The 12,641-nt window shown below is 41.3% G+C and overlaps 1 protein-coding gene across 1 annotated transcript; it reads right to left on the bottom strand.

Moving 5' to 3' along the window:
- Nucleotides 1-705: 705 nt before the first annotated feature.
- On the bottom strand, nt 706-11,731 carry thoc6 (THO complex 6). The gene is made up of 13 exons (XM_072693418.1): nt 11,645-11,731; nt 9,940-10,031; nt 8,391-8,455; nt 8,174-8,277; nt 6,826-6,863; nt 6,647-6,695; nt 6,001-6,072; nt 5,594-5,696; nt 4,845-4,894; nt 4,672-4,734; nt 3,170-3,280; nt 2,397-2,525; nt 706-1,701 (listed from the first exon to the last, which is right to left on the bottom strand). The coding sequence occupies exons 1-13, from the start codon at nt 11,657-11,659 to the stop codon at nt 1,621-1,623; spliced, it is 972 nt and encodes a 323-aa protein (XP_072549519.1). The 5' UTR covers nt 11,660-11,731; the 3' UTR covers nt 706-1,620.
- Between the last annotated feature and the right edge of the window lie 910 nt (nt 11,732-12,641).

Here is a 12,641-nt window from a genome sequence, read left to right as displayed (position 1 = left end):
TCTGATGAGGTGCATGGATGTGCAGTCCACCTTCTCCTTCAGTCTACAAGTTAAACATAGTTTTCTTTAATGTAGTTTGTGGACAAAAGTATTGGGACACTTGCAGATTCATTGCATCTTCTGAAATTAAGGGGCTTAAAGAGTGGATCCTGCTTTTGTTGGAGTAACTGTCTCTACTGTCTGAGAAAGAAGGCTTTCTGCTAGATTTTGAGCGTGGATTGCATTCAGCCACAAGAGTGTTAGTGAGGTCAAGATGTTGGATGATAATCACCACCCTAACTCATCCCAAAAGTACTGGAGGGAGCTCCACCATCCATCATTCCAGAGAACACAGTTCTCCACAGCTCAATGCTAGGGGGCTTTATACCTCTCTAGCCCACGCCTTGCTTTAGACGGCATGGTGCCAATAGGTTCATGGTTATCTGCTCCAGACATGAGTTCTAATCTATTGGCAGTACTGCTGTACAGGGACTAGATAAGCTGTGTGTGTGTGTGCGCAAACCTGGACATTCGTCTTAGCAATGGGTGCAACTTAATATGGTTAAATGCATTCATTAGAAGGGGTGTCCACAAACATTTGGACATATATTGTGCATGCATGACCTAATCTGAATGAGTGATATATATATATCTGCCCTATAATGGATGGAAGAGAGTAGAAAACAATGCACTGCCTCCTCATTTCCCACCAAAAAGAGCCTGAAACACGTATCAAAATATTTTATTATAAAAAAAATATGTTGTTCCACTGTATTTTAACTGATATGCTAATTAGCTAACTAACAAGCATCAATGCTGCTATGAAAAGATAACAGTGGAGGTGTGAGGGTCTACACATGTATTTCTACACTTCAGAGGACTGGATATTCAAACATACAGACTACAATTCCAACAGACCTTCCAGTGTTCCTAATGTTTTGATGAAGAAGTCACACCTTCTCTTTCTGCCTCTTATTAACCAACGAAAAAAATAATAAGACATTTGCGTGGCTTTAATAACAGATTAACTGTATGGTTAGAGTTCAGGGGGTATCTCGCAAAGCAGTCAGCCAGTTGACCCAAGGCCCAAGGTGAAAAGGTCAGCCAGCTCTTCTCTTACTGGACAGGTGGGACTCAGGGCCTGAGTTATCTGGCTAAACAGAGAAATCCTGCCGTGAAATAGCCCCCTGGTCAGGGTCAACTGAGGTATTCGGGCCATGAATAGAAACTTTGTTACACCATGTAGAGAGGACTGCACAAAAGCCTAAAGCAGCCAAGAACACGCTGTAAAACTGTGTCTGCAGTATGTGTGTTTTTTCCCCTGTTAAAACACTCCATATCAGAATGAACCCAAATAAACAAAGTCAGTGAGAGTGTCTACCTGTAATTAACTCTATATAACATTAGAATAAACCCTAATAAACATAACGTCAGTGGTCAGAACGTGCTGTTGGCCACTGAAGTTATTGAGACGTTGCTTAGAAAAACAATTGTGTTTATTATGGGTATTTATTCTGTGGTCAGTGTATAAATGCTTACTGCCCAGTTCTACACGCCATTATATCAGACATCAAAGACGTTTGTCCAGTCCTCACAAGTATGTGTGTGTGTGTGTGTGTGTGTGTGTGTGTGTGTGTGTGTTTAGAAAGACAGAGAGAAGGCTCTGTAGGAGAAGTTGGTGAAAACGTCAATTTGGTCACTACTGCCTGCTGCGGTCATCACCTGCAAAATTAACGTTAAAGAAAGGAAGGTCAGAAGTTGGAGTCGTCCACTTTCTACTGCCAACCTAGACTGCTGAATAATAATATGACCTTATTTATTTAGGAATGTACTCATTTCTAATTGTATTTATGTAATTTGCCTGTATTATTATTATTATTATTATTATTATTAATACTGGGAACAAGCCAAAAGAACCATAAAGCCCTGAAGTTCTGGATAAATGCTACCCTTAGCAGTGGTCTCCAAACCTGCTCCTGGAGAGCTACCTTCCTGCACACTTCGGCTTCAACACCCCACCTGATCCAGCTAATTACTGCCGTCAGAAGGCCCTAAAGGGCTGAATGGAGCCTCAGATACGAGTTGGCATTGACCTGCAGGAAGGTAGCACTCCAGAAGGGTAGTATTTATACATATACATGTAAATTATTATATAGTCTAGCCCTATTATATAGCCCAAGTTCTTATTTACACACACACACACACACACACACACACACACACACACACACACACACACACACACACACACATATATATATATAAACGCCCCTATATAAATCACAAGTAGCTGAAATCAACTTGATTGCACTCCATAACAGTTGTTGTAGTAATAAATATAAACATTGAATTAATTAATAAATTAATTAATTAAATAAATAATGAGTGATAAGTCAATAGCTGGTATACAGCCTCACCCTGTGCTCAGTGCTGCCGAGGTTCAGGGCGAGTGTGTTGAGTGATGGTGAGGTGCAGGGGATCTGAGCCTTTACACTACCACCCAGCAGACAGTGGGACACATGTGGACCCTCGCCTACTGCCAGGATCTACAAAGACGAAAGAGAAAGGAAAAGAAAAAGTTCACTCATTAATAATAATACACTATACTATATACTATATATACTATAATACACAGTGTACAAACACAGACCACCAAAATATATATAATATATACTATATACTACATAAACTGCACGGCTATTGAACTCCCTTTAGGCTGAAGATGCTCAGCGAAGACCTTGATGTTAGAGCAGCAGCAGCCGCAGAACACAAATCCTTATTTCAAGCAGCATTATGCAAGAATTTGTATGTTTTTGCTCCTGGGCTCCCCCTACAGGTAAGGAGTGTAGTTCATGTTTACTCCACTGTAGTAAATACAAATCAGGAATTGCGAGCCTCCTTATGCACACATGCATTTCTGGACAAGCTGAAGTTAGAGCAGCATGTGGGCTGAGGCGGTAGAGTAAAACTTCAGGATTTTACACTAGTATGACTCTATGGGTTACGCAGCGTTACACAGCAGCAGTAACCTCTGGAGAGAGGTTCTCCTCCTGCAGCTCCACCACCAAAGCTCCACAGTGCAGCAGCATTCTCTCCATTACAGTCAGTGGATCATCTGCTGATTTAAGGTAAAAATGCTATCTAAAAAAATCTTTGCTAACTTTGGCTGCACAACAAACACAGGCCTTACCACGTCCTGATGAAAGACGGCCTCTCTCTGACAGCCAGCCAGAGGGAAGACAGAGGTAGGAGACATGGAGCGGAGGTGCCAGAGAGAGAGGGAGGGTCCTCCGCCACAGAGCTAAACGTCAAAAGAGAAGAAAGAACAAGAGGGATCTTTATCAAGGATGTCTCACCCCAGACATCCCTCATAAACAGGCGACATTCCAGACGGGCAGCAGCCCATGGACTGTTTCGGACTGTCAGTGAAGTAGCCAGCATACAGCACGCCTAAAACAATACAGGAAACAGGCCGGCAGACGAGTCTGAACAGCTTCAGAGACACCACTCCACTGTCTGATACGGAGAGGCTTGTGAATGCCTTTGTCTGATCAAGATGAGACCTACAGTAATGCACTTCTTACCGAAGGCTACAGCTCATTCACTACAGTGCAGCCAGTGACGCGGACTAGAATAATGATTATGATCAGATCACACCAATATTAAAAAAGCTCTCACTTCCTTCTTTTTACACAGAAGTGGCTGTAAATGAATCCACTTATTTTGTATGAATGGAAATGCATCAGATTACATACATTTAACTTATATATGACTTGAATACTGGTAAAAGATATTAGTGCTTTATTGTGCATTTCTGCCACTTCCACCTATTCTTCTTCAGTTTTCCTAAAAAAATAAAAATAAAAAAAAAGTGTACATCAAATTTAATTGTCTTAAAATGCAATAATTTTACTGTAGAATTAATTTTGTAACAGTTCAAGATTTACATTTAAAGTCCAATTTCAATTTCAAGACATTTAAGTAAACTGATTGAAATTGTTAATCTTATTTAATGTTTTTCCTAATTTTCCCTAATTTTTAATTTTAATGTATATTTCCTGAATTTATTTTTAACAGTTTAAGATTTACTTTTAAAGCCCATTTGAAGTTCAGAAATGTCAGTAAACGAATGTATAAATACTTTACATTTTTTCCTTTTTTAAATCCTAAATGTTATTATTGATTTTATTGTATATTTACTTTATTTGTGGAACATTAAGATTTATATTGATTTTTTAATATTTAATGAATTATTTTAAATTAATAATTTTTACGTATTGTTTTTTTCCTACTAAAATGTTAGTTAATGTATATTTACCTTGCGCAACATGGTAAGATTTATATTTAACATTAAATAAATTACCTTATAGAATGTTTTTGTACTCATGTACCCCCTAAATACAAATGTTATTGTATATTTATTTGTGTAACATTTCAAGATTTACATTTAATGTTCAATAAATGTAAAAAACTGATATATTGTAATATAATGTAATTGTATTATTGTTATAACTTTAATTATACTTATTATTTAATACCTAATAAACCTATTAATTATGTATAAAATTGATTATTTTTACTTATTGATTTTTTCCCCCCACTAAAATGTTAATGTACTGTAAAGTCCATCAAATCCAAACTATAGACAGAACTGTCTTCGCCCACCAGCCAAACTTGGTATTTCCTGCTTACCATCCAATCAGAGTCTGTTGCAAGGCAGCTGATCCACTTCCCGAACTGGGGGCGGGCGCATTCCTAACCCACCAACATGCAGAAAGAGAGAAAGGCATGTTGTTAGCTGTGAAACACCAAACCTCAATCGCTGTAGCTGCATCAGCCGCCTCGTCAGTTCTCATCAGTCTCACCTCGTACTTGAACACCTCGACGCAGTGCACCGCCTGCCTGGTCCGGGAGTCTGGGGGTAGATTTTGACAGTGTGTAAATAATAGTGTGTCACTTTTTACCTATTTGTCCCACTACAGACTTATTTAATCTAAGGCACACCATATGTCCAAATGTTTGTGGACACCTTTTCTACTGAACGCATTTGGCTCATCTAGTCCCTGTAGAGAAGTACTGCCAATAGAATAGGACTCTCTAGATCTAAGCTGTGGAGCAGTGGAAGAACTGTGTTCTCTGGAATGTTGGATGATGGTTCTTCATCCAGTACTTTTGGATTGGAGGAGTTGAGGAGTTGGGGATGATGAGGTGGGGTGGTGATCATCCATCCAACATCCTGACCTCACTAGCTTTTGTGGCCGAATGTAATCAAATCCTCACAACAATGCTCTACTCAAAATTTAATAGAAGCCTTCTTCCCTCTTCCCCCAGTAGAGATTGTTACTCCAACAAAAGCAGCTTTCTAAGAGCCTTGATTTGAGAAGAAACAATGAACGAGGAGGTGTCCCAATACTTTTGTCCTCATAATGTATACGTAATTATATTTATATTACAACAGAATTTTACACTGCTGAATAAACCCAAGATGTCTTTATCATAACATTTAGAGCCACAGGGTCCACACTTATTAAATATCAGATTCTGTAATCATCAAATATCATGACACAGCGAAATTGTTCCATATGTAGGCATTATAAAGCCCACTTCAACTCACCCCAAATCCTCACTGCCCCGTCCTCCCCACCAGAGAGGATCTCCCCCTCTCTCTCCTTCAGGGCCAGGCAGTGGATGTAATCGGTGTGGCCCTGCAGAACAGACTACATAGAGAGAGACAGATCAACAGAGGCATCACAAAATAAGAACTCTCTCATCCCTCTTTTAATCATTAAGGAGAGTAGTATGGATTTGGCCCCACAACATCTGTCTAATAATTAATCAATTACACTAACATTAAACATTTACATCATCAAAACAAACCTTTATTAAAATTTGATTAAATGTGGCAATGCTCTTAATGAATCTGTAATGTATGGCTTAAAGGAAAAAGTGTCTGTTAAGATTATAGAAGTGTCCAACACCCCTAAGACTGTGTCCCAGTGCACTAATGGATTCTGCTCCAACCTTGAAGGTCCCAGTTTCCATGTCCATGATGTGAACGTTATTGTCTCCCCCACCAACTATCAAGCTGTTGTCCTGAAAGATAATGAAGGTGACAAAGGGACAGATGGAGGGCACATATGTCTGACAGTCAACACACAACAAGCTTTAATTAGTCCTAACTAACAACTAATTAAACTGACAAGCCTATTATTACTTATGCTTAAATATAGTCATTTTTTACATAACTCCACCTACACAGAAATATTTACACCGATCAGCCATAAGATTAGCACCACTGACAGGTGAAGTGAATGACACTGCTAATCATCTGCTAATCTAGACGACTGGGAGCTTTCAAGTATCACAAAACATCAGGCAGGTCTTGGGTTTCCCAGGTGTTCCCAGTATGCTGTGGTGAGTACCTACCAAAAGTGCTCCAAGGCTCAGTGATGCTAATGACTTAAAGGATCTGCTGCTAAGGTGCCAGATACCAAAGGAAACCTTCAGAGGTCTCCATGCGGAGTCCATGCCTCGAATGGTCAGTTCTGTTGTGGTGGCACGAGGGTGACCTACTCAATGTTAGGCATTGAGGTGGTACTAATGTTATGGCTGATCAGTGCATCTTAATGCATTTAACAGATGTGCATTAGAGGTTGAAGTGACTTACTTTTGGATTGATGATCATAGCATTGATCTCTGGGATTTCGAGACTAGATCTGGAAGGAAGCATTTTTACATACATTTTAGCCACTACCTGAACTGCAGCACTGTGTGTGTGTGTGTGTGTGTGTGTGTGTGTGTATGTGAGAAATTAAGCAGTACACATTAACTGTGCCAGTGACATACTTGTAATTTGGTCTCCTCGTCCATACTGCTTTGGTGCTCTATAGAAGAAAATGGTAAGAAACAAACACCACGTTAAGAAACTCACTCAAGTCCATCTGAACGTTGTTATGGTCTAAAAGAAGATGCTGGTAGAAATCAGTCATGAGAAAGACGTCTGAACTGAATTCAAGGTCAGAAATTATTTTTATAAACATGCACCTTAGCCCTAGACGTCCTAGTCAGTCACTAATCTTAGGCCCCGTCCACATATTTAAAAAACGTAGCCAGGAACAGCAGAATAAGACACCGCCACTATGACCATGTCATGCTGGCTGGCACTGGCGTCTGGTGGCCGATGAATCAGAGCCAGGCACACAGCGCTTTCCTCTGAGCATGCTGGTGCCCGGTGACGTGCAGTGCAGAAAAAGAGGCACTGGTTGGCTGTGCTGGCTGTGGCGGTGTGGTTTTTACCCTGCCATTGGGGGGGATATGTATGGGTTGGGTAATTGGCAATCCAAATTGGGCAGAAAAAGGGTCAAACAAATAAATAAATAATATAATATAAATAAAGTTTTCTTATACTCATCAGGCTTAGAGTCTGTGTGTTATGGAGACATGCAATAAATAATATACAGTATAATATACAATAATATACAGCTGATTTTAATGTCAACCTCCCCCCCTACCGGATGCATGCTCACTCTAGTGTTTTAGGGTTGTATTTTTTTCTCCTGTAGATAGAGAGGTTTTCAGAAGTGCTGATAGAGTGGGAGAGAAAAACTCCAGATAAGTCTGGAGAGGGCCAGAAATCCTGCAACTACCTTAAAACTAACATTCCTGTTTAACATAATAATATAAAAATAATAATCTGTTAATGTGAACCTTTCTCCTTAGTAAAGTCTGGTTTCAGTTAGTCTCTGCATTACGAAAGGGTCCTGGTCATGTTTTCATGATGGTGGCGACATGCAGGTTATCAGGGTAAAGAACAGGGAAGTCTGAGCTTTGATATGGGCTCTATGGGAGCTAAACAAGCAGCATTGCTCACATGCTTGTCTGTCTTTCGCTTATCTGCATGTTTAAGGAGAGGCGGGGTCACCCGGAGTTCTTCACAAGCTTGCTCAGTCTGTTTCTTACACCTCAGGTTTATGTTCACACTGCATCTTGCAGACATGTCGCCTTGATTTCTGATGATGTGCACAACCAAGGACTGACCTTGGGGTGTCTGAGCTCATCTGCAAGGAACCAGTGTGGCTAGAGGTTTTCATTTAAACCTAGCAGGAGCTCACATGGTCAGCCGGGTTAAGAGCGAGACCTCTGCAGATTAGATTGGCCCCGGAGGTAAGATTAGCTTATGTGGGTTAGTTCTTACTCTCTTGGTGAGCTCCATCCAACTCCACGCACTGATCTCTCCGTTCCCCGCACTCAGAAGGTGAGTGTCTGTGGAGAGCAGGGTGAACACAGGGCCTTCGTGTGCTGGAGGGAGAGAAACGGAAACAATAAGTACGAGGGAGAGACCAGGCAGTACTGACTGCAGCAACTGTTGATTAGCTTTCCATGTCAGACCATAGAAGGGACTTAAGAGCTACCAGTGAATGTTAGAATGGGCTTCTGACTCAAGTCGGTTGCATCTGGGCTCAGTGCTGCTGAGAGACTGTGTGGAAAACAGCAAACAAAAAACACACAAATTAAAAATATTAATAATCAATATACCCAAAAGACACCAGTTTCACACATGGGCTAATTGGACATTACACTCAGGGGGCTGAGCACTTTCATTTCTGATACTGACAACAAAAGTACCAGCTTATATCATTGTTATATATCATTTTTTATTATGAATATTATTATTATTATATTTAATATATTATATTATTTATAACTCTGCAGTTTCCTTTGGTATGTTAGGGGCCCCCGAGGGAGACGTTTAGGCAGAGAACTTGTGGACAAGAGAATTCTGGCTTGAGAAGGTCTTTCAGGTTTGCCAGACACTAGAGGGCGCTCCCGAGCAAGTCCAAAATGAATGGGTTAATATGGAGCATTTCAGCAGAGTATATAAACAGAACAGCATCAGATGTTTCAGCACCGCAGACAGATTTTTAAAGCCCTTCAGCTCCAGTTCTCAGACTTTGTGGAAGTGCCTCATTTATAATGATGACCAGTGAATCTGTGATCTTGTCTGTACTCATGTTCCTGAGGACTTCCTGTGAAACGTCATCAGTTGCAGCCCAAGCTCTGCTCCATTCAGAAGTTCAGGTCTAGCCAGTTCTACAGTCCAAACGCCAGGAGGTGTTCTTGTTCCGCCTGAGTTATCGAGGAGGCATCAGGCATGACTTTTGAGGACTTGGCCCCGTCAAATATCCCAGAATGCATTACACACCACGCTGCTGTTCCAATTACAGAATGACCGTTCAGCGTCCTCATGTCCCCGGAGGTCTGTAAGTCAGTCTTACTACGTACACCAGTCCCAACCTGGCCTGCTTTGTAATGAGAATCCCAGACGTGCTCCAGACGTGAGTAGCTCCTCCCATTTTCTGTTTTGCATTGCATTGTGGGATTGTAGCGTCCATCGTAACCACACTCAGAAACCAAACAGTTCTGAGCTGCGGATATTTGAGTATACTGAACTTTCACACTTATCTATAGTAAATACGTCATACTCAAAAACTGGGGGTTCTCCAGAAGTTCTCCAGGTGTTATCCGTACGCAGCCCCGCCCCTCTTGTTATTGGTATCAGGTGTTCATTGTTCTGCCTCTGCCTCGGTTCTGTCTTCTCCTCACTTGTCTGGTGTATATCATATCACCAGGCCTTCACAGACGTGCTGATGTTTCAGTTTAGTTCTCATGTTTTGGCTCAAGCTTCTCGTTTTGCTTCAATAAAATAAGTCTGGACAGGGGGTTCGCCCAGAGCGCCATGCAATCTAGAACCGCCACTTATGTGTGTGCTGTTCTTACGTTAACATCAGGCCACATGCGGCTACTGTATAATCACACAATTCACTGTCTGTTGTGTTCGACCCACTTCAGTGATATTTCAGGCTCTCTGCAAGCTCAACTAAGCACCAATAATTCTAGAAAGATAAGTCGTCTGGCAGAGTTTGGTGCCAATAGACCACTTCTCCTGTGCTGTTGGCTTACCTGAATATGGCGATCTCTCCATAGTTATTACCAGCTGCAAGAAAGCGGCCACAGGGAGAGAAACTCTGGGAGAACACGGACATGTGGAGAAGCTGCAGGAGAGAGAGGACAAAGTAGCAATAAATGAATATGATAATGAACATAATGACATAAGGAAATAATCATCTGGGTGGTTAATGATCTGGGAGGTTATGTCTCAAACCAAGCCAAATATTAAAAAATATAAGTGAGTGGCCTGATGATGCGGTGTAGTGTTTTCAGTAGCCACTAATAGGTATGTACAAAGTGAACGATTATATGGCCTAAAAGGACCTTGCAACCCTTCTAGGACTTCCTTCTAGCAGCAACTGTCAAATTTATGGCAAATATGATCAATAAATAAAACATAAATCTTCTGGCTGTGTCCCAATTGATTGTTACACACTAACACTATACACTAATCTTAACAGTGCAGGTTCAGCAGGTTAGTACTAGCAGGTAATGAAGAAGCGCTGCTATACCAACGTACGTCACTGCAAGCTCTCCTGACGCCGTTGCTGCTTGATGTAGTCTTTTTTTCATGATTTTGTTATTCATATTTGTCACTTTCCCTTAAGTTTTTATTAAATTATTATTCTAGCCTCCCATCCCCTGACGTTCTCAGTCCCCAGTTCGGCTCTGGATGCTTGATTTGTGCACCCACTGTATATGAAAAAGCAAAAAACGTGCAGTCTGAGCCCTTCAGTATGTTACGCTAAAAGTATGATTCAAGCCCAGTTATGTCTCAGAAAATACTTGCCTAAATCTCAAACAGCCCCTTACTCCCTAAATTAGTTGTGAAAACAAGGGCCCGAGTCCAGCACCTTGCTCCAACACACCTACTAAACCTGGCAATCAACAGAGGAGGTGAATCGAGTGTCTTGGAGCGAGCAAAGCACAAAACTGTGCAGAAATCCAGTCCTCAGCGGTTAGAGCGCCGGGCTGTTGATCACAGGGTTGTGGGTTCGATTCCCGGCAAGCTCGGCAAGCTGGCACTGTTGGGCAGTGGCCTTGAGCAAGGCGCAAGGCCCAAGGCCCTTCAACCTCTCTGCTCCCCGGGCGCTGGAGTTTCTGCCCACCGCTGCCCACCGCTCTGTGTGTGTGTGTGTGTGTGTGTGTGTGTACGTGCAGATAATCACAGGACACACCTTCACTCAAACAGTAGATTAAGATGTACAACAGAGAGACATCTGGGACATCTGGGATCTGAACCCAGACTTATCATATCCCAAGGCTCATTCATTAGTAGGTGTGTATATTAATTATACAGACAGCAATGCAAACTTAAGTAATTTAAGTGTTTTACTCAAATTAAATGATTTGAGGACAGAAAGCATGGCCTGTTATCTTGTTTAGGACTTTTGGAGAGTGATTAAATGTGTTAATTAAAATTGTTTACTATTCTATAAGACATTTAACTGCAACCAGCAATAAATCCGATTGATCTCGATAGTTTCTCATTAATTAAGCATACTAATACTTTCAAATAAATGCTATAAAGGGCTTAACTAAACTGCAACCACCCAAAAACACGACCAGTCCTCTTAGAGAAGTCAGGAGCTCACAGAGAGAGGCAGCACCGCTGACCTGCACTGGGCTACTGCAGGACAACACCGCCGTCTGCAGCTCATATACCTGCATAAATCCACACCTCATCACCTGGAAGAAAAGCAGCGGTGCTGTTTACCTCGACAGGACCCATGATGTGAGCAGAAACCGCTGCTGGGTTCAGCCTGGTCACCAGAACCGCTCAGAGCTTCAGCCGGCTTCAGCTCTAACACTGTCGCTGGAAAGTGACATCAGAGTGAGGGCGGAAGGGGCGGAGCTTTATTTCTTTATAAATCTTAATCTTAATAAAACTGTGAAAATCGATCAAAGAATTGATCACTTAATTAATTCAGTAATTTACAGCGTGTCTCTGCAGTCTTTAATTTGGGGTTGTTTATTCAGAGGACACTGGGGACACAAGGGTGCTGTGGCTGGGGGGCTTGAAGTAGGCCTAAGTTGTAGGCCTGGCAGTGTGTGTGTGAGTGTGTGTGTGTGTGTGTGTGTGTGTGTGTGTGTGTGTGTGTGAGTGTGTGAGAGAGAGGGAGTTAAATACCTCTAAAATCATACTGCAATATTAATGAGCATTAAAACATAAGCCTTTACTCGTTTACCAAAACTAATAAACAGCCTTCATATCCCTTATGTGACCAAATAATAAAATAACCTCCCTTCCCTCTCAGTTCAGTCTCTAAAGTCAAATAAATAAAAAGGCAACAAATATTTTTTACTTTTACTTTTGATTTTTTACTCTTACCATCTTTTAAAGTTGTTTTGATGACCATAGATAATCACAAAATAATATCCCCTATCTGACTGAACACTGTCTGCAGGACTGTTCAGTCCTCCTGGTGTGTGAGACTGATTTGGTCATTTATTTATTGATTTATTAATTTAAATCTTGAACTGATATGTGTATATCCACAGCAGACTGTAGGCATTTTTAGGCTGCACCTCTCTGTGCAACAGTAAAGCCACCTGTATGATATTGCTGATGTGGCAACTTCATGTTTCAGTGGAGCTGCTATCTGCGATGAATATAGGGCATTAAGGGTACAGGAATACACTGCCAATTAGGAGAATTAGGCAGAAGCATGTAAAGCACCCAACACAAAACATCTTTTTCTAAAAATATTGAA

The sequence above is a fragment of the Salminus brasiliensis genome, chromosome 12 (genome assembly GCF_030463535.1).
Source record: "Salminus brasiliensis chromosome 12, fSalBra1.hap2, whole genome shotgun sequence".
Lineage (NCBI taxonomy): Eukaryota > Metazoa > Chordata > Actinopteri > Characiformes > Bryconidae > Salminus > Salminus brasiliensis.
The sequence above is the reverse complement of the archived record's forward strand: the minus strand, read 5'-3'. Positions and strand labels throughout refer to the sequence as shown.

Bases quoted from the DNA above. Each gene is read 5' to 3' on its own strand.
- thoc6 (XM_072693418.1), bottom strand. The intron at 6,073-6,646 runs GTAAGTCACTTC...ATTATCTTTCAG, and splicing joins CTATGATCATCAATCCAAAA to GACAACAGCTTGATAGTTGG. The intron at 3,281-4,671 runs GTAAGCAGGAAA...TTTGACGTTTAG, and splicing joins CAACAGACTCTGATTGGATG to CTCTGTGGCGGAGGACCCTC.